Below are 20,499 nucleotides of genomic sequence, written 5' to 3'. Positions count from 1 at the left end.
TTTGTTCATATAAGGGGGTGTTCTAACAATATTTGCTAGCTAGTTCATTTGTTAAGTCATTTATTTATTTTCTTATTCATTTTTTTTTTTTTACACTGCCCTAAAGAATAAAATTCCTCTGTAAACTGGAATTGTCACAAAATCAGATATTTTTTTCACAGTCCATATTTAAATATAAACACAGAACAAAACCTTTATAAACAGGTTTCCCCTTAAAACCAGACTTTTTACTTGTACCTGTGGGTGACTGGTTTTGAGAAGTTTCACTGTATATTAAAAACAACTTTAATTTTATAACCGATTACTACAGGAGCAAGTGTTATTACTGAACAAAGATGTATTAGAGTTGTGCAGACACATGGGTCATTCCACAGAAAAGGTAAAAATCATGGGTGATTTTGTCCCCATCCATTTATTCAGTAAACAAATTACTTCACTTTTATCGTGTGTATGAAAATAAATATTGTGGATGATGCTTTAGCAAGAGCATAAACATTTATCATTTCAATGATAAATATTTCGCCAAAACTGACAGTCAAAAACTAAATTTTGTCAAATTTGTCCACTAAGTTACTGTCCCAAACAGTAAGTCTATACATACACTCTGCTCTGTGAACCAAATATCCTGGTATTACTATTTTTCATTTGAAAACCATTTTATTCTGGATAGTGTCTAGTGTTGAAATTAATTTTATAAATTACACAGTTGTTGAAACTATAGAAATTATTTAGGATTTATTTTGTGTCCCTATTTATTATGTCCACTATGTTATTATTTTATTTTACACCAGTATACACTCATTGAAAGTTACATATGGAATGTTTTTAAATACTCACCAGATGGCATTGCAATCCCTATTAGTAATGAGAAGCATGTTTTTTTTATCAGATGTAACATATTTCTTTATTATGTGTCTGCAAGGTTACCAATGTAGTAATCCACCAATATACTGAATGAGTTTGACCATTATACCACAAAGTAGGTTAACTATACCAAAACCTAAAACAAAAGCCTGAGTGGTAATAAGTCAGACTAGGAAGGTCATACGATGAGACATTTAAGAAAATGTCTACTATGTTACAATCTGCTAAGTTACCTTCAGCAAAGTAACTTAGTAGACCAGTGTTGGTAACCTAGTAGACAAACAGGGAGAAATGTCATCACTAGATGGAGTTATTGCTAAAATGTTACTATTAATTACGTCTCCTACATGTTTATACTGAATAGTAGTTTACCTATTTAAAGTGTAGTCCTAGAATATTGGCCTTACTGCAAATTTGTGACACATAAGTAACATAGTGGACAACACGATAACCTAGTGGCCACACTGTCAGTATATCAGTTACCAGTATAAAACACATCACAGTTGTCATCACATTGATTTATACTAATAGTTACTGATGGACACATACCTATTTTCAGTTATTTTAATAAACATTTGATTTTAACTACTATTAGTGTACCAGTTAATTACTATATATACTGTATTTGTAACATTGGCAGAGTGCCAGTAAAATTAGGATGAACTTTTTTATGTGGAACTAGGATTGTCAGAAGTCAGAGATGTGTCCCGATAAATAAATCATTTTAAGGGTCAAGTGTTATGGTGTGCACTGCAGAACATTTCGCCATATTTATCTATTAAACATCAAATATACTAATTACCCAGTTATTTTGTATCAAAATATAAATTATTACATAAAATTATTTTGCCAAATTAAATTAAAATTTGTCAGTTGTTTTTGAAATTCGCTATTGGCGAATTTGGCGAATGCCAGAGCTAGCTCAGAAAATGTTGTGGTAATATGTTGATTAAAATAACGGTTATACATATAGCAGCTATATATGCACAATTATGTTTATTACTAATGGCATCTTTTCAAATTGATTTGGTCGTATATATCCTAATGGATGGTTTCTCTACCTGGTACATGAAAGTGTCACCGAAGTAAATACTAATAATAAAAAATAACAAACAAAAAATATTTCCCCCCCCAACCGAATTCTGACCAGGGATGCCAGTTATGTTTGTTCAATAGCTGACCTGTGCAAATGCAAATACAGTCCTTCTGCAGAGTCAAGTTAAATATGAAATATTGGTTAACACTACTCTTACTCAAACTACAGTATAAATAGCCCAACCAACATTGAGTGTGAGTGTGAATAATTTTTACATGCTCATATACCACTAGAGTTTTGAGCATGTCAGTCCTGGGGCCTGTCTCTGGATAGCCAGGGGCTTGCCCCAGGACAGAAAAAAATTAAGCGGACAATTTTGAAATTTACATCCAAAAATTGAATAGTGGGCCTTTAAAATTTTGATGCGCATCTCTAATATAATTAATAAAGAAAATTCTACTCATTAAATTTGGTCGCTAGATTAGATCAGGTGGTCAAAAAGAAATTAGATAAGATGGAGGGGGGGGGGGGGGGTTAGAGTTGAAAATGGGCAGAATTTTTAAAATAGCAATTAGTAAAAAAGTTAATAGAATTTAAAAAAAAAAGTTACAAGCCAAGAATAAAGAGAATTGACTGCTCAGTCGAATATTTATATAATCTGGAGCATTTTAGAAGGACAGTCCAAAAATAAATAAGAGAAAGAAGAGAGGATCGGACTATTTAATAATATTAAAAAAAGAAAGTAATTTCGACATAAACTTTTGAACGAAGGTCTAAAAGTTTAAAGTCCAATCTATATGTCCACGTGAGTGGCCTCGTTAAGGCCGTTAGGGTGCACAGCTTGTAGGGACGAGATGAGTTACATCCCGTCAAAAAAAAACCTAGATTGACAGTCAATAGACATTGAAGGTGTAGTGCTGTGCCGAAATACAGATCTTGAGAAGCCGGATCCGTCTGAACGAGAGAGAGAATCAGACTAGGGTATAGTCCAGTCGTCATGGGTTGGTATAGTGGTGCGGACAGGCCCGACTCCGGAGGATACGAGAGGGTATCACTATAAAGCAAAGTAAAGTCTAGAAAAGAGTAGTAGGAGCCGGCCCCGCTTCCTATTTCTTCTTAGAGTTGGGTGGTCAATCTTCCAGTGCTGCTAGGACAGGCTCGGACATGTAGAGACTAAACGCGAACAACCGTGGTGTTCTGCAGAATGGCTGTCATATGAGTCACGAAAAAAGCAAGTCAACATAGTCAGATGGAGAAATGACATGGAGGCAAGGAGTCTCGCTAAAAAAGAATCCAACCTGGTGGTGCAGACTGTCGAAATGAGAAGCGTTCCAGCGTTCAATCAGTTCCAATGGCCGCATACATCCCAGTAGAAAACTTCACTTCGCTGATAAAAACAAAAAAAGTGAAGGATCCCCAAGTCGAGCCGTTGAAAGCACGTGCAGTCAATGTGATTTGTCCACAATTACACGTCAACTTACTATTTGCAGTGAGCTCCAGACCAATTCAGTGTAAAACTAGGCATCTTAAGGTAGTACATGTGTACAACATTGAAGTGTCTGTTGATGGTATATATTCTTGTTTGTATAATCCCAATGGGTCAATGTTTTTTTTAAAGTTAACCTGTTTGACAGAATAATATTTTTCAGAGTTATTCAGAGGGTACTGTATGATTTCTATACCCAAATTAACCCTAACCTTTTGACAATTAAACGTATGATTTTCTTACCCATAAACCTAAACGTAACCCATTTTCTTTCTGGAGGAGGCCCCCCATACTGTGGCTGCATTCAATTCCATAGCACCATACCCACACATTTCTTTCTAGCAGAAGTCTATGGAACATATTTGTGTGAATCCAAATTGCCAATATGATATCCATGCTATGGTGTCTTTTAATCATTCATTGGATTAAATGTGTAACAATTACAATTTTAAATGTTACATGTATTTACTGTCAATTTCGATTGAATCATTTGCATCTGTTGGTGACCTTACATCAGTAAAATAATTATTTGTCTGTATTTAGACATGTGACATTCTTATTACTGTATCGATCTGTTCTGATAATTAAATATAGATAATCAGAGTTTTTACTGTAAGTCAGTTAGTTCATTGGATGGTTATTATAAGTAACTTAGTGGAAGTTAAACCTGGTCTTCTATGTCCACTAGGTTACTTTCATGAACAAATGTATTTTTTTAAATTAAAATGTATCTTAATGGATATTAGCATATATTTACAAGTGCAGTAAAAGGCTGTGCTGGTTGATATATAGTAAAACTACTTCTTGCAACATATAGGAAATATTTTCCAAATTACAAGTGATAGTTTGTAAGAAAAATATATGATAAGAGTAAACATTTAGGCGATTATACAAAATATAACCTTATTTTGTAACAAAGTGATATTAATTCATACATAGGGACCACTTGCCTAAATTGTAGTACCATATAAAATGTCCCTTGTGTATGTTTACTGCAATATGTTTGATATTGCTGTTGTCCATAACTTAGTGGACACTATTTCTTACCTGTGACAGTTTTGAAAAACACACATACAAAATTAAAATGGCTGTTATAGCATGCCAAACCATCATTTCATGTGCAGAGATATATATTGAATACAGTACTGCAAAAAAAAACATAAAAAAATCTAAATTTTTCCCCTTTTCTGTGGAATGACCCATATATACTGCCGGGTCATTTAAGATACAAATGTGTTTACAGTCACAACACGATCCTAGATACGACTACGCCTTTTGGTTGCATGACTGGTCGACTGAAACAACTGCTTTATTGTAGCCTTTACGGTTAGTCAAGCTATTTTCATCCGTTAAAGACCCCAATATAGACCCATTATTCTGTTTAGTCTCTCAAGCAGACCGCATATTTCCTTTATACTTCAGCGAGGCATGAATAAGTCTTATATACAGTAAGGATTTAGAGTGAACTAAGTACTAAGTATATAATATTTTTACCGTTTACTTTGTCTGAGACAGTACAGGTTTTTATATTAATTCTTTGGTATGTTTTTGTGTGGAGGCTACAGCAGTTTTGACATAAAAGCTTTTTGGTGTTAATAGCTTTATATGAAAGACATTTACTGGTATTATAAAGATTTACATTAATTAAATATATTGAGTAAACAAATAGGTGTACCAAATGAGTCTGAGGATATCATCAATGGTGGAAGGGGCTATGTTACTAGTCCTTTCAACTTTAGATTGTGTATGTGTGCGTGCATGTGTGGGTGGGTGGGTGGGGGGAGGGGGGTTACCATTAGATTGTGTATGTGTGCGTGCATGTGTGGGTGGGTGGGTGGGGGGAGGGGGGTTACCATAAGCAGAATGGTTCAGCTTCAAGATTGGGGGTAGCACCACCTGATGTATCTGTCTACACAATCATAGCAGCTGTTAGTCAAGGGAGTTCTATTCAAGTTAATAACATTTTAGTCACACATGTATGTTCCCATGACCTACCTGAACCAGAAATCCATTGGTGGCTTTTTTTTCTGACCACTATCGAATGTCAGCCAAAACAAATTTTACTATTGTTACAGGCTGATTCAGAATTGATCATATTAGGGGTGGTGGGTGAGGGTAGTCGCTGTTTTTAAAAAGTAACCCTCCCCTCAAAACCCCCAAATAAACAAAAATCCCATCACTTTCAGAGTAAAAAATTCAGTAATGCCCTTACCAGAATGACTATATTTTTCACTTATAAGTGAAATATAAGTCGTTAATACTTTTCAAGTATAAGTGACTTATAAGCAAATGATTATGATTTTGTATGCAAATGAGGTATCACTTATACAAAGTATATGTGCCATATAAGTGAAGTGTTAACCATATATATAAGTGAAGTGTAAGTCATTCGCTTATATTTAACAGAAGTGTTAGCTATATATAAGTGAAGTACATGTATAAGTGAAATATAAATGAAGTATAAGTGATTCACTGATATGTAACAGAAACTGCTGTATAAGTAAAGTATAGGTGAAGTATAAGTGATTCACTGATATTTAACAGAAACTGCTGTATAAGTAAAGTATAGGTGAAGTATAAGTGAAATAAATATAAGTGAAATAAATATAAGTGAAGTATAAGTGATTCACTGATATTTTACAAAAAACCCACTATAAGTGAAGTATAAGTGATTCACTGATATTTTACAAAAACCCCACTATAAGTGAAGTATAAGTGATTCACTGATATTTACAAACATTAATGTGTATATAGGTGAAGTATAAGTGATTCACTGATACTTTACAAAAAACCCACTATAAGTGAAGTATAAGTGAAATATAAGTGAAGTATAAGTGATTCACTGATATTTACAAACATTGCTGTATAAGTGAAGTATAAGTGATTCACTGATATTTACAAAACATTGCTGTATAAGTGAAGTATAAGTGATTCACTGATATTTACAAACATTGCTGTATAAGTGAAGTATAAGTGATTCACTGATATTTTACAAAAACACTGTATAAGTGAAGTAAAAGTGAAATATAAGTGAATATCAAAGGCTGTGTTATGTTCTGTCCTGTCTGAGGTAAGATCATATAAAAGATGACTTGCTGCTTTTGAAACATGTAGAGAGCTTCCTCTGAAGACTATGGGTCAGAATTAATTATCAATTTAATTTTTTACATCCAGTAGAAAGTGATGAACTAACCAGTGCTCTGGTGACATCATTAAACAAATGAAATTAGGCAGCAATCTGTCCCTGGAGGCCAAATTTCAATATTCTCAGGTAATTGCTGTATTAACTGACCCTATCTCCACCCACGGAAATGGACACCAATTTTGGTCAAGCTACCAACCGGTAACAAAGGTTTTGTCAAGAAAAAGAAAAAGAAAAGAAAAAAGGAGAGTGAAACAACATGTTCAAAATCCATGAATACCATGGGAATTCCCATGACCCATTTAATTCAAATAATTGTTTTAAAAAGTTATTGTTCTTATGTCAGCAGTACAGTATGACAGCACTTCCATACCATATCTGTAAACTGTCAGCAAGACATAAAAATTGAAGCACAATAGTCTTAACAAAGTGGTGTTTCATTCTTCCCAAAGTGACCCACTAATATATCTGAACAGTATATGCAAAAAAATAGTTTATAATTAATATAAATGTATATTTATTTTTAAATGTTAGATTGGATTCTCTCACATCCCTTTTCTTCAGTTATGTCCTGTTCAGTGCCATCTTGATATATGTCATCCAACATTCAGATGGGATTCTGCAAAACAAAAAAGAATTTTTTATTTTATTTAGTCTGGATAGATCTGCTATGTAATTAGCAATTGTTTAATGTAAACATTTAGTTCTTTCTATTAGTTTTTAAAGACTAAGTTAGAGAATCATAGCCTACCAAGTTTCAGATGTGGGGAATCAAAACTTCAGGAAAAAACAAACTTTCAGTTAAATTTTCAATTTTACTTCTAAAAATAATAGTTTAAAAAACTATTCAATCAAATCTCTAGGATAAACGTTAATTTTTGTATTAAAACAGACTTTGAAATATTCAATGTTGAAATTTAATTTTAATTAAGAAGAAACCAGAACATAAAATACATACACATATATATATATACATATATTTTTAATCTCTTAAGTTCTGGAAACTACTAGAAAGAATCATGCAAATAACTGTTTATAAATTTCTCTGATTCAACTGATTATGTTCCATAATCCAAATGGTAAAGTTTCATGTATTTGTATGTACATGTTGAGCATATTAAAGCTGGATGATCAACTTTAATAAAATATCAGTCAGACTGATTCGTTCAGTACATGAAACATTACAACATGTATGTATCTGGAGATAACTGGTGAATAAATGAAAACATCCATTTTAATTGTGCATTTAAAAAAAAAAATCATGACCCTAGTTTTTTCTTTTGGTGTTCTCTGTAGCATCTTTATTTTTCAGAACAAACAATAGGTATTCTGACTTTAGAACAGTTTAATCTAAATGATATTAACATGCAATGATTGGGCTTATAAAAATTAATATGTGTATTAAGCAAACATAAAAGCTAACAAATATTTTTCATGTTACTGTTTAAAATTTCAGTCATTACAACTGCCCCCATTTCCCTTGGGCTTTTAATTAGCACTGTGAAGTAAATTAATTATTCCCAGTCTGCCAGAATTAGAGATACACATCCTTTTGATAAGACAAGTACAAAGTGATCAGATGACAACTCCCATTCTCCTATGGACATTTTATTAACCCCCATTATTCTGTTTAGTCTCTCGAGCAGACCACATATTTCCTTTATACTTCAGCGGGGCTCCATGAATAAGCCTTATATACAGTAAGGATTTGGAGTGAACTAAGTACTAAGTATATAATATTTTTACCGTTTACTTTGTCTGAGACAGTACAGATTTTATATTAATTCTTTGGTATGTTTTTGTGTGGAGGCTACAGCAATTTTGACATAAAAGCTTTTTTGTGTTAATAGCTTTATATGAAAGACATTTACTGGTATTATAAAGATTTACATTAATTAAATATATTGAGTATAGAAATAGGTATACCAAATGAGTCTGAGGATATCATCAATGGGGGGAAGGGGCTATGTTAATAGTCCTTTCAACTTTAGTGTGTGTGGGGGGGGGGGGGAGGGGGGGTGTTACCATAAGCAGAATGGTTCAACTTCAAGATTGGGGGTAGCACCACCTGAGGTATCGGTCTACATAATCATAGCAGCTGTTAGTGAAGGGAGTTCTATTAAGTTTTTGAAGGTTGCATTTTTGTTTGGCTCAAGTTAATAACATTTTAGTCATACATGTATGTTCCCATGACCTACCTGAATCAGAAATCCATTGGTGGCTTTTTTTTCTGACCACTATCGAATGTCAGCCAACAAAAATACTTAGGAGATAACCAATTTGAGTTTTTAGATTTGCGAGTGTTTTTGTCTATTTGATCCCGCAAATGTCAAAAATGAAACATCAAATAGACAATAACAACCGCAAATGTAAAAACTCAATATGGTTATGACCATTATAAACTGAATCATTTTTCTATGGAACTAACTGTATATTTAGTATTTCTTGAAAAAAAATACCTGGCTACAATCTAACTGTAGACCCTTGTATCTTCAAATTCGCCTGTTCCAATTGCTAATGATAATCACAATACAGAACACACTCACAGTCAGTTTACAATGACTATTGCTACAGGCCGATTCAGAATTGATCATATTAGAGATGGTGGGTGGGGGTAGTTGCTGTTTTTTAACAAGTAACCCTCCCCTCAAAAACCTAAAATAAACAAAAATCCCAACACTTTCAGAGTAAATTCAGTTATGGTGGTTGTTATGAATAGAAAACAAATTGCAGCAGGCACACCAAGCATAAAATAACAATTGCCCTGCCCCTCCTCATCAGTATTAATTTTGGAAAAGTCTTAAATCATAAATTAATGTCTGTTACTGTTAGTGTATGTATATCACTAAATGGATATCTTGATAAATAACTGATAAACAGATTTAAAACACCATACTAGTTACATGTGAAGAGTTCAGTTGCAAAACGCGATATAAACCATTTTCTTTCTAGTTTTTAGTTAAAGCCATTATTGTATGTCAGTAAGGGCTAATCGTAGGCCTGCTGATTTGACGCAAAACGTGATTGATCCGTATGAAATTATATTGAGTAAATCCTGTTTAAAAAAAAATTAAAACATGATATACGCCAATTAATTTTTTTTTTTTTACTGAAACTGAAACATGGATATATCGCGTTTTGCACCTAAACTCTTCATGAATACATGTAAACAATGTAAAGTTTATAAAACTAATAATTTCATATTAGATGATTTTATATAATATTATACTGAACAGCTTTAAAAATGCAAAACTCGCTGAACCAAATGTTTTGTATTTTTCATTTAATAGACAGATTGAAATCAACTACATATAGCTGGCCACAATAATCGATTATTGTCTCAAAAATTCTTGTCATGTAATTTTCATGGTTCACTATGCACAGCATTGTTTCTGTTTGAACTAATTAAAAAAAATCTTTGGTATGGACACCACACTCTTTATGCATGTTGACGATAGCACAACTAATTGGTCTCCACACACACATACACACACCCACCCCCACCCTAATCCGGGTTTCTGCTAGAGAGTAAAACAGGTACGGCAGATTTTATTTTTTATGTTAACCTTTTTTTGACAAAATTAATTACTCTTATCATTAATGCATGATTTTCTTAACCCTAACCCATTTTCCTTCTGGGGGTGGACTCCATACCCCTTGCCGATTGTGGTTGCATTCAATTCCATAGCCCAATACCCAAATATTTCTTTCTGGCAGAAACACTGTCAGTATAAAATCCCGGCAATGCCAATGGCCATGGGATTATAAGAATGTGTTTGCATCTTCTGCACATTGGATGGTGCCTTGAGCAATGCCTTGTTATTTGTAGATCAGAACCTGCTCCAATTGTTGCTGATCGGGGACATATATGCAGGCTCTTTCTGGTGATGGGGTGGGTGCAACTTTTAAAAAGGAGATGCAAGGCTTAAAAGGGGCACCTACTGTATTCATATATACACTATAACATGTAGTCTTCAACCTGAGCAAGATATTTTTATCCATTAAACATAAAAACCCCAATAAATGCTCTCTCTCTCTCTCTCTCTCTCTCTCTCTCTCTCTCTCTCTCTCTCTCTCTCTCTCTCTCTCTCTCTCTCTCTCTCTCTCTCTCTCATTCTCTCTCTCTCTCCTCCCCTCCCCTCCCTCCCCCTCCCTCCATTTCTTACTTGGCTATATATGGCTGTCTGTGCAGAACAGGCATTAATGCTTAATGTTTAGTTAGAGAGAAGCTTTGTAAATGCCTCATGAACACTTTCAGTTTAGCTGTAAAAAATGTTTTGTTTTGAGTAGGGTCTTGTACTGAGATATGTCCAGTACTTACCAGCCATAACACCCATGGCTTAATCACTCTCCTGAGATTAATTCAAAGAGTAATTTTTACCTCCCTTGTAACTTTATATGATATCATTCTTCAATAGAGGGGCCCGTCACATTAATGTAATGTAGTTGGTGGCATTAACAACAAGATTCTTCACCTTAATTACAATGGAAAATTTAATCACTTGATCAAAACTTGAGGGGGCCTCCAACTGTCTAGTGCGATATGTAGCACAGTGATAGAGAACTTGCCTAAGGTGCAGTGAGTCATGGGATCAATTACCCTTGATGGACTCAGATTTCCCCCCCATGTTAATTTGTGCCCCATGACTAGTACATCATGGGCCATGGTATGTACTGTCCTACAGTAATGTTCTTTTCAGATAATTTTTACTTTTTGTCTTTTGTTAATATTAAAATAAATTTGTTAATTCAATGAAAATGCTACAATTCAGTCCCATTTCAGGTGCCTGTACAGGTTTTTTCAGGCGTCATAACCCCCCTGCTCAAGTATTTTTTTAAATTTTATATATTTTTCAGGCAAGGATGACTTGATCCCTCCCCCTGAAACGTCACCTGCCACATTATAGATCCTCCTACATAAATTCCTGCACCAGTGTCTGAATATTTTTACAGTATTTTGTTTTATTTCAGTATTATGGAGGCAGCAAAACCCTCCAGCCCGTGGAACGCCCCCCTATGTGTCCGTCCCTGCACTTGACTCAGTTTCACATTGGAAACCCACGAGAACCTCGAGACTGGCAAACGAACTATTGCAAAAACTATCCACAGAAAGAAATTATTCCAGTAAGTACTTTTATCTGGTAATTTTGTGTGAACTATCGGTGTCTAGGATGTTCATTATGTTTCAAAGCATACGTCTCTTTGTCCAGAATAATGAATTATTTACAGCGAACCCGACACAAAAGATGCCATTAATCAAGAAGCCAGACAGTTTTGATGTAAAAGAAACGGAGAGAAAAATGCTGCTGTATCAGCAAATGAAAAGTGCTGCTTAAATGGTGGCATACTTTAACAAATTGCAGAATTTGTGTTTTTTATCATTGAAATACTGGTTACATTTCCTATGCAATACTTGGCATTTTCAATTTAAATTTGAAGTAGAAGTACGTTGAAATTAACCCCTCTAAACTGGACACCCATAGAACCAAGTAAAAAAATCTGGTTTTAACATTATTCTGTTTATAGAGAGGTTATATTCTGTACTGATATTTGAAAATGGGTCGTAAAAAACATCTGGTTTTGACGGAATTCCGGTTTTCAGAGGGTCCAGTTTATAGGGGTTCCACTGTTTATGGCTTATTAGTAAAAGGAGTATTTAATAACATTTTATTTTTACCCCCAAACCCCTCCCCCACTCTAACAAAAACAGTGTGGCCAAGTAGCCAGTTGAAAATGATATAGCTGAATGGGAATGGGAAAAGTGTTTAACGTGCACTTTCAGAGCAAGCTGTTGTAGTGCACGCCTGTCCTGGGCACAAGTACCGGCCTTAGCCGGTTCCTCCGTCCAGGACAAGAAAGGGTTGTGTTTGTGTGTAGGAGGGACCGCTTGCACTGGCAGGTACAAGGGAAAACCAGCAGTCCAACTGTAGTCAGTAACAGGCAGGGGTGATATGGTGCTATGTAATTTGGAATGTCCCGTAGGATTAACCAATGGGAAATGGTGCGCATTTTAGTGGAGGAAGTTTGGCGCAATTTTGATGGTCGTTCTAAAGATAAAGGGTATGGAGCTACGTATAGGTTTGGATTTTAGTAGGCTGAGAGTAGCTCGTAGTTAAGACCTGCGGATGATGAGGTGTCTCCCTAGGTTGCCCGTAGGGCCCTTAGAAAGGGCCCGATCGCTTCTGATCGTGGCTAGACAATCCAAGGGATATAGCTGAAGGTGTGCTTACAATAAATAAAGAAATATTGTGTTCGGCTCTATGCTTCATAGTCCGGTGAATAAGCTGCTGGACAGTCGAGCTGATTACAGTGGTTCAAGTCCTGTAATACTTTAATTCATCTTTCTCATCTATCACCCTCTGTCTATCATTTTTATTACCTGAATGTAAAAAAACCACTTCCCATTTTCTATCTCAATTTCAACATGTTTCAACCCTGTCTTGTTAGTTTCCTTCCATTCTGCCTTCTGAACTGTCCACACCATCACCTACCTGTCTCAACATCCTCCATCGCTGCAGGGGTGGGACGTAGCCCAGTGGTAAAGCGTCCGCTCAATGGGCGGTCTGTCTGGGATCGGTCCCTGTCGGTGGGCCCATTTGGCTATTTCTCGATCCAGCCAGTGCACCACGACAGGCCATGGTATGTACTACCTGTCTGCGGGATGGTGCATATAAAAGATCCCTTGCTGCTAATTGAAAAGAGTAGCCTATGAAGTGTCGACAGTGGGTTTCCTTTCTCAATATCTGTATGGTCTGATGCCATATAACCGTAAATAAAATGCGTTGAGTGCGTCGTTAAATAAAATATTTCCTTCCTTCCTTCCATTGCTGCAGTCTCTGTGTACTTCCATGCACCATCCTGGCATCCTGAATGTCCTCTGCCGCTAATACTGCTGGCCAGTAGTAGGGGTGTATAGTAGGTGCTTACAGGGTAAAAGAGACAAGCACCTGTTCAGCATTTGAAATAAACACTTGGCTGTTTGTCACGACAAATGAAAATCTGCTTTGACAAGCAAAATGTACCCCAGTGATTGACAAGTGGACAAGATTGCAGTGAAGATGTTAAATGCTGTTTCATTTTGAACCATCAAAAACAGGGTCCTTGTAGTTGAAATAAAAAAAAGAAAGAAATGTTTTATTTAACGATGCACTCAACACATTTCATTTTCGGTTATATGGCATCAGACATATGGTTAAGGACCACACAGATATTAAGAGAGAAACCTGCTGTCGCCACTTCATAGGCTACTCTTTTTAATTAGCAGCTTGGGGGTTCTTTTATGTGCACCATCCCACAGACAGGGTAGTACATACCACAGCCTTTGATATACCAGTCGTGGAACGAGAAATAGCTCAATGGGCCCACCGACAGGGATCGATCCCAGACCGACCGCACATCATTGAGCGCTTTACCACTGGGCTACATCCCGTCCCTTGTAGTTGAATAAAGCAAACCACTTAATATATTTGGACATGTGGTGGACAAGTAGATGCCTAGATGTACATGTACTTGCCTGGTGGACTAGTGGAAATTTCTGCTTATTTCTATCACTGCTGTGTTGGTTGGAGAGATAAGGGCAGGGATGTGGAGATGGACAGCAAAAGAAGTTGAAAGATAGGACAAGGTCCTAGATTGGAATAAAATAAGACAGAATTGAAAGGAAAGAGGAATTCCAGATTTTTAATCATCTGTACAGTATTTCCAGGTTTTGGGTTGTTGTCCAAAATTTTCCATATTCCCCATTATTCCCCATCTAAAACTTACGATATGGTTTTAGCTGATACTTTGCTTATATTCTGAATGGGGATCACCATTTTTGGTCATTGTACAACCCTAACGCTAAGGTCTCACTTCACAGATGTCATCTGCCATTGAAATCCATGTTAAATTGACCCAACTTCAAATGAAGATTGGCAATAGAATGGGTTCTCATTAGTGCTAACAACATACACCATTGCAAACATACATTATACAAGCATTTATTTTCACTCCAAAATTGAGAACATTTCCATCTCAGGTGTTAGGTATATGACCGCATCTGACTGTAGTACCGGTCCGAACAGCTGTTTCAGAAACCCATTCACACCCACTGGCTCTTCTGCTATATACCCATGTCCCAAAACGTTCATGCACAATATTACAAAGCAACATGGGCAAAATCCAGCCAAAAGGCTTACCATTGAAAAATACCAATTGTTTTAATTCTTCCCCAATTACTAGAAGTGAATATGTGAACCACAACATATGTCACAATTAGGAACTATAGTGAACTGTGATTCATGAATAAACTCTCAGCCAGAAGTCAACTGTGTTGTGAGACCTAAAGCGAATCTCAGTACCTGACCACCAAGATTAAAATGTCCAGATTTTTTTTTTTCCTTACCCACTTTCATCTCTGTAAAACGGTAATGGAAAGTGTCTTTAAAAAGGTATATGGAAGTTATGAAAATTTGGTTGATAACCAAGGTGGATGAATGAACCTGTATATAAAATGTTTGTGTTAAACAGGCAAATCGTCTCCACCTGACGTCTTTGATTCACCGGATTGACCAGACGGAAGGGGCATCCATGAAGCAGGTAGTGAAGCCGACTCCAGGACCTCAAAACTACTGGACCCAGTACAAGAGAATACACAGCAAGCTGGGATACCTGCTGGGGCCAGGAGTTCCGAGGGAGTACCCCATCCGACAGCAATATAATTTCATTACAGGTAGGAATTAAGATATTATATCCTCACACAGTCAAATATGTCAGTCTTAAATTAATTAATAAATGATCATTTTGTAAATATATTGTAATTTTGAGTTGACTTGTCTGGTAGGAAATGATATTTAGAACTATTTGTGCAAGCCGAAAGGGCTTAATGTAGTATTTTAGTATTGCAGTCTCTAATTCATTTGCAGATGCAAGTACATTTTGTATATCATTTCATAAAACAGAGATCTAAAATGGCTGAAATTTCTGTGGATATTCAGTCCATCAAGCTATATATTTTGCTGGAACTAATCAAAACCTGCCAGACCAAACATGAAAATAATTGCTGGTCTGATGATGAAAGGCACAAAAAAAAGGAAATCCCGACCTGTGGTGATGTTGATCGGCAAAAACTGGTCAGAATGGCTTATACAGTAAAATGGATTTAAACCATACAGCTCATAGTTCATAATTTTATTATAAAGTCCACCTGTAATCATTTAGGTAGATCATCGCAATTAATATTCATCCTGTGACCTGCCATTATTTAGCAGCAGTTGCTGATTTAGGTAAAATAAGATAATATATTATTCACCATTTTAATGTTCAAAATATGGGAGGCTTTTCTCAGTTTTAGAAGTATTTATATGTATTGATTTTTTTTTTTTTTAAAAGGCAAGAGATTGGTATATTTCAATACAGTTGACACTATCCATTGTTAAGGGGATGGGACATAGCATAGTGGTATGGTGCTCACTTGATGTGTGGTCGGTCTGGGATCGATCCCCGTCAGTCAACCCATTGGGTTATTTCTCGTTCCAGCCAGTGCACCGTGACTGGTATTTCAAAGGCTGTGGTATGTGCTATCCTGTCTGTGGAATGGTGCATATAAAAGATCCCTTGCTACTAATGGAAAAATATAGCAGGTTTCCTCTCTAAGACTATGTCAAAATTACCAAATGTTTGACATCCAATAGCCGATGATTAATAAATCAATGTGCTCCAGTGGTGTCGTTAAACAAAACAAATTTTAATATCCAATCAAGGTTCAAGCACGCTGTCCTAGGGACACCTCCAGGGTTTCTGCTAGAAAGAAATTTTTGGGTATGGCACAATGGAATTGAATGCAACTGCAGTCAACAGTGGGTATAAGGGGCCTCCCCCAGAAAGAAAATGGGTTAAGTTTAGAGTTAGGGTTAAGAAATTCATACAGTAATGGTAAGAGTCATTAATTTTGTCAAAAGTTTTAACTTAAAATAATAAAATCTGCTGAAACATTTGGGTATGGCACCATACCCGTTTTACCCTCTGACAAAACCGCCTGACCTCAGCTATCTTATGTGGGCTGTCTGTCTATAGAGAGTCAGGTCAGGTCAGAGAGTTAAACATGCACATTCAGAGCAAGCTGTTGTAGTGCACGCCTGTCCTGGGTGCAGGTGTCAGCCTCAACCGGCTCCTCTGTCCAGGACAGGAAAGGGTGGGGTGGGTGAAGAAGGGACCGCCTGCACTGGCAGGTGCAAGAGAGCACCGTTAGTCCGACCGGGATTGGTAACAGGCGGAGGGTATAGAGAGTGAAGGAGAAAGAGAAAAAAAGAGAGGATATCACATGGCCTGATATAGGTAACTTAACCGTGGTAGAATCAAAGATTATAGCCATTTGAGTGTTCAGACCAGTCTATAGGATGTGGCAGGTGGTTTAGTATTTCCGACAATGGGAAACACTCAATATTTTAAATATAGTTGTTGTAAAATACCATACGTGTGTATTTAAACTCTTCTTTTGTTTCCAGGTGAGATGGGTGCACCTGCTTGGTCACCAGACAACAAACGAGTATCGGGAAACAGGGTGTTGTATTCAGCTCGATCAGCAGAGGAGTCATGTCCAATCATTAGATGATGACAAAACCCTATCTTAAAATACATTTTGTAGACAATTAAAAAATTCAGCTTTATGAAGGCTTGGAAATTTTAACCAAACTTAATATAGTATTCTAAACTAGAAAGTTTTGGGACATTAAATTTTCATTTTCATTGACCCAAGTATTAACTATATGTATTAAAAAAATTTAATAATAATTATTATTATTATTACTATAATAATAATTATAATTATATTAGTTTAATAACAACATGCAATCAAAGATTATGCGAGTTAAAAATGTGTACATCACAGAAATTAGCCCCAAAATAATTTCATTAATAATTTTTTTTAAGTTTTGAGCAATTGCGTAGGACAGATGTCTCTTTCAGGTGTGTTTAATTTGGAATCTGTTTCAAACTGTCTGATTTTATAATTATTTTTATATTTTTATTTTATTATTATTTTTAACTTGAGGATTGTACATGTATTATTTATTGTTGCATAGTTGTTTTGCTATTGTTAAAAACATTATTGTCATTTTACATACTTAAAATAGGTCAAGAGTCGAAAATACTGGATTTTGGAACTATTCAAGAATTGTTTCAGTTGAAAATACTGGATTTTGGAAGTAATCAAGAACTTTTCCAGTCTTTGTTCTTTTAGGAAAAGGTCTCAATAACCACTTATTTTCCTGTCCTGTAACATTTTCCTGGGTTTTTTTTTTTTTTTTTTTTTTTTTTTTACCATATATAGTTTTATAGATGTGTATTTGTTTTGTAAAATACAGTTATCTATTTATTACATATTGAAACACTGCGATATGGTTGATGCTTAAAAAAAATGTTTGAAAATTTTGATAGATGTTTTTTTTTAAATTATATATATACCGGGTATATATACACATATTTATGTAGATGTATATTTTGCAGTGTATGTTTATTGGCTTATAAGCACGTTTCACAAAATAAACAGATTTTATTTTTCAACTTGCTGTAGAATTGTTGTTATTGGTGTCCTGCCATTTCAACCGGAGGGTGAGACATAGCCCAGTGGTAAAGCATTCACCTGATGCGCGGTTGGTATGGGATCGATCCCCATCGGTGGACCCGTTGGGCTATTTCTCGCTCCAGCCAGTGCACCACATTACTGGTAGGTTTGACTTTCATAACAATTTGGGGTGAGACATAGCCCAGTGGTAAAGTGGTTGGTTTGGGATCGATCACGGTCAATGGGCCCATTGGGCTATTTCTCGCTCCAGCCAGTGCACCACGACTGGTACATCAAAGACTGTGGTATGTGCTATCCTGTCTTGGATAGTGCATATGAAAGATCCATTGCTGCTAATCGAAAAGAGTAACCCATGAAGTGGCAACAGCGGGTTTCCTCCCTCGATATCGGTGTGGTCCTTAACCATATAACCATAAATAAAATGTATTGAGTGTGTCGTTAAATAAAACATTTCCTTCCTTCATGACAATTTACTCATTTTTGACAGAGTTACGGCCCGAAACTTTAGAAGATACTAAAATTTGTAGAGTCCAGTCGGGGACATCTATTGCTTCAGCAGTATTCTCAAAATGCTGATATACTTGTATGGATTTAGCTTTAAGGTAATAATTGGATGTCAAACATTTAATAATTCTAACTTATGGTATTAAAGGAAACCACTATAATCTTAAAAGAGTTTTGCTGTCATTGCTAAAATGTTTAAAACTAATGGATTCTTGTCAATGTCTAAAATTACTTACTAAATACATTAAACTTCACCTCCAGCCCCGGGACAAATGGTGTACTATCCAACATCAGTGATGTTCACAAATGAAGTAAACCATCTGTTCACTTTACAGTTATAGCATTTCTGGAAATGGAAAAGATTTTTTAAAAATGGTTAAATTTTTGCCCTTTTGGGACCCACCCTCAGACTTGGGGGTGGGTGGGTATGGGGGTCAGAATGACAAATTTACAATTTGTTCTCCATGTGCTAAACATGCTTCTCACAAAATGTTTTAGGAATTGGTCAACATTAATGACATTAACAAATTAGATAACCATCCGACATTAACAAATTAGATAAACCATCTGATCTCCTTATACTCTTCAAAAAAAGAAACGCAAAAGGGTACGAATGGGTTATAACTCCGATTTTATGTTTCCTACCGGTTCATGCTTTGTGAATATAAGGTCATTGCATGTCCCAAACACATTCCCACGGTTACATTCGATAAAACGCAGCTACTGTACAATAAAGTTCCAAAATGTGAATATTCGCAAAAACGCAGCCACGTGCAAACCATGTCACCACTGCACGTGCGTTGTCTGCACGTGCAACATGAACACCGACAGTATAAAAGTGCAGGGTGTTCGCTTGCCTGGCCTCTGTATCTGGCCGACAGTTGACAATCCAGGACATGCCACGTCTCAGTGAACCGCAGAGAAACAATGCCATCGGCCGACTAGATGCAGGCGAATCCAGAACGGCCGTTGCCAGGGCATTCCATGTGTCCCCAAGCACCATCTCCAGACTGGGACCGTTACCAGCAACATGGATCAACACGTGACCTCCCTAGATCCGGTCGACCACGGGTCACTACCCCCGGGCAGGACCGCTACATCCGGGTACGCCACCTTCGGGGACGATTGACTACTGCCACCTCCACAGCCGCAGCAATACCAGGTTTGCGCAGGATATCCGACCAGACCGTACGGAACCGCCTACGTGAGGTAGGAATTCGTGCCAGACGTCCAGTTCGAGGTGTCATCTTAACACCACAACACCGTCGACTCCGACTGCAGTGGTGCCAGATTCATCGACAATGGCCTCAACTGCGATGGAGACAGGTGTGGTTCAGTGACGAGTCCCGATTTCTGCTCCGACGTCATGATGGAAGATGTCGCGTGTATAGGCGTCGTGGTGAACGTTATGCGGCAAACTGCGTGCAGGAAGTGGACAGATTCGGCGGGGGTAGTGTCATGGTGTGGGCAGCCATCTCACACACTGGCAGAACTGACCTGGTCCACGTGCAGGGCAACCTGAATGCACAGGGCTACATTGACCAGATCCTCCGGCCACACATCGTTCCAGTTATGGCCAACGCCAACGCAGTGTTCCAACATGACAACGCCAGGCCTCACACAGCACGTCTCACAACGGCTTTTCTACAGAACAACAACATTAATGTCCTTCCTTGGCCATCGATATCACCGGATTTGAACCCAATTGAGCATCTATGGGACGAGTTGGACCGACGCCTCCGACAGCGACAACCACAGCCCCAGACCCTGCCCGAGCTGGCAGCAGCCTTGCAGGCCGAGTGGGCCACCATCTCCCGGGACGTCATCTGTACTCTGGTTGCTTCAATGGGCAGGCGGTGCCAGGCAGTTGTCAACACACGCGGAGGCCACACCCGGTATTGACT

General features: G+C 36.9%; 1 protein-coding gene across 1 annotated transcript in view; it reads left to right on the top strand.

Moving 5' to 3' along the window:
- LOC121378873 overlaps window positions 1-17,820 on the top strand; it is a 28,512-nt gene extending 10,692 nt beyond the window's left edge. The window contains exons 2-4 of the mRNA XM_041507228.1: window positions 11,500-11,652; window positions 15,037-15,238; window positions 17,013-17,820. Of these exons, the coding sequence (XP_041363162.1) occupies window positions 11,500-11,652; window positions 15,037-15,238; window positions 17,013-17,119 (462 nt within the window). The 3' untranslated portion in view covers window positions 17,120-17,820. The remainder of the gene's footprint in view (window positions 1-11,499; window positions 11,653-15,036; window positions 15,239-17,012) is intronic.
- The last annotated feature ends 2,679 nt before the right edge of the window (window positions 17,821-20,499 follow it).

This window comes from Gigantopelta aegis, chromosome 8 (assembly GCF_016097555.1).
Source record: "Gigantopelta aegis isolate Gae_Host chromosome 8, Gae_host_genome, whole genome shotgun sequence".
In the NCBI taxonomy this organism is placed as follows: Eukaryota; Metazoa; Mollusca; class Gastropoda; order Neomphalida; family Peltospiridae; genus Gigantopelta; species Gigantopelta aegis.
The sequence above is the reverse complement of the archived record's forward strand: the minus strand, read 5'-3'. Positions and strand labels throughout refer to the sequence as shown.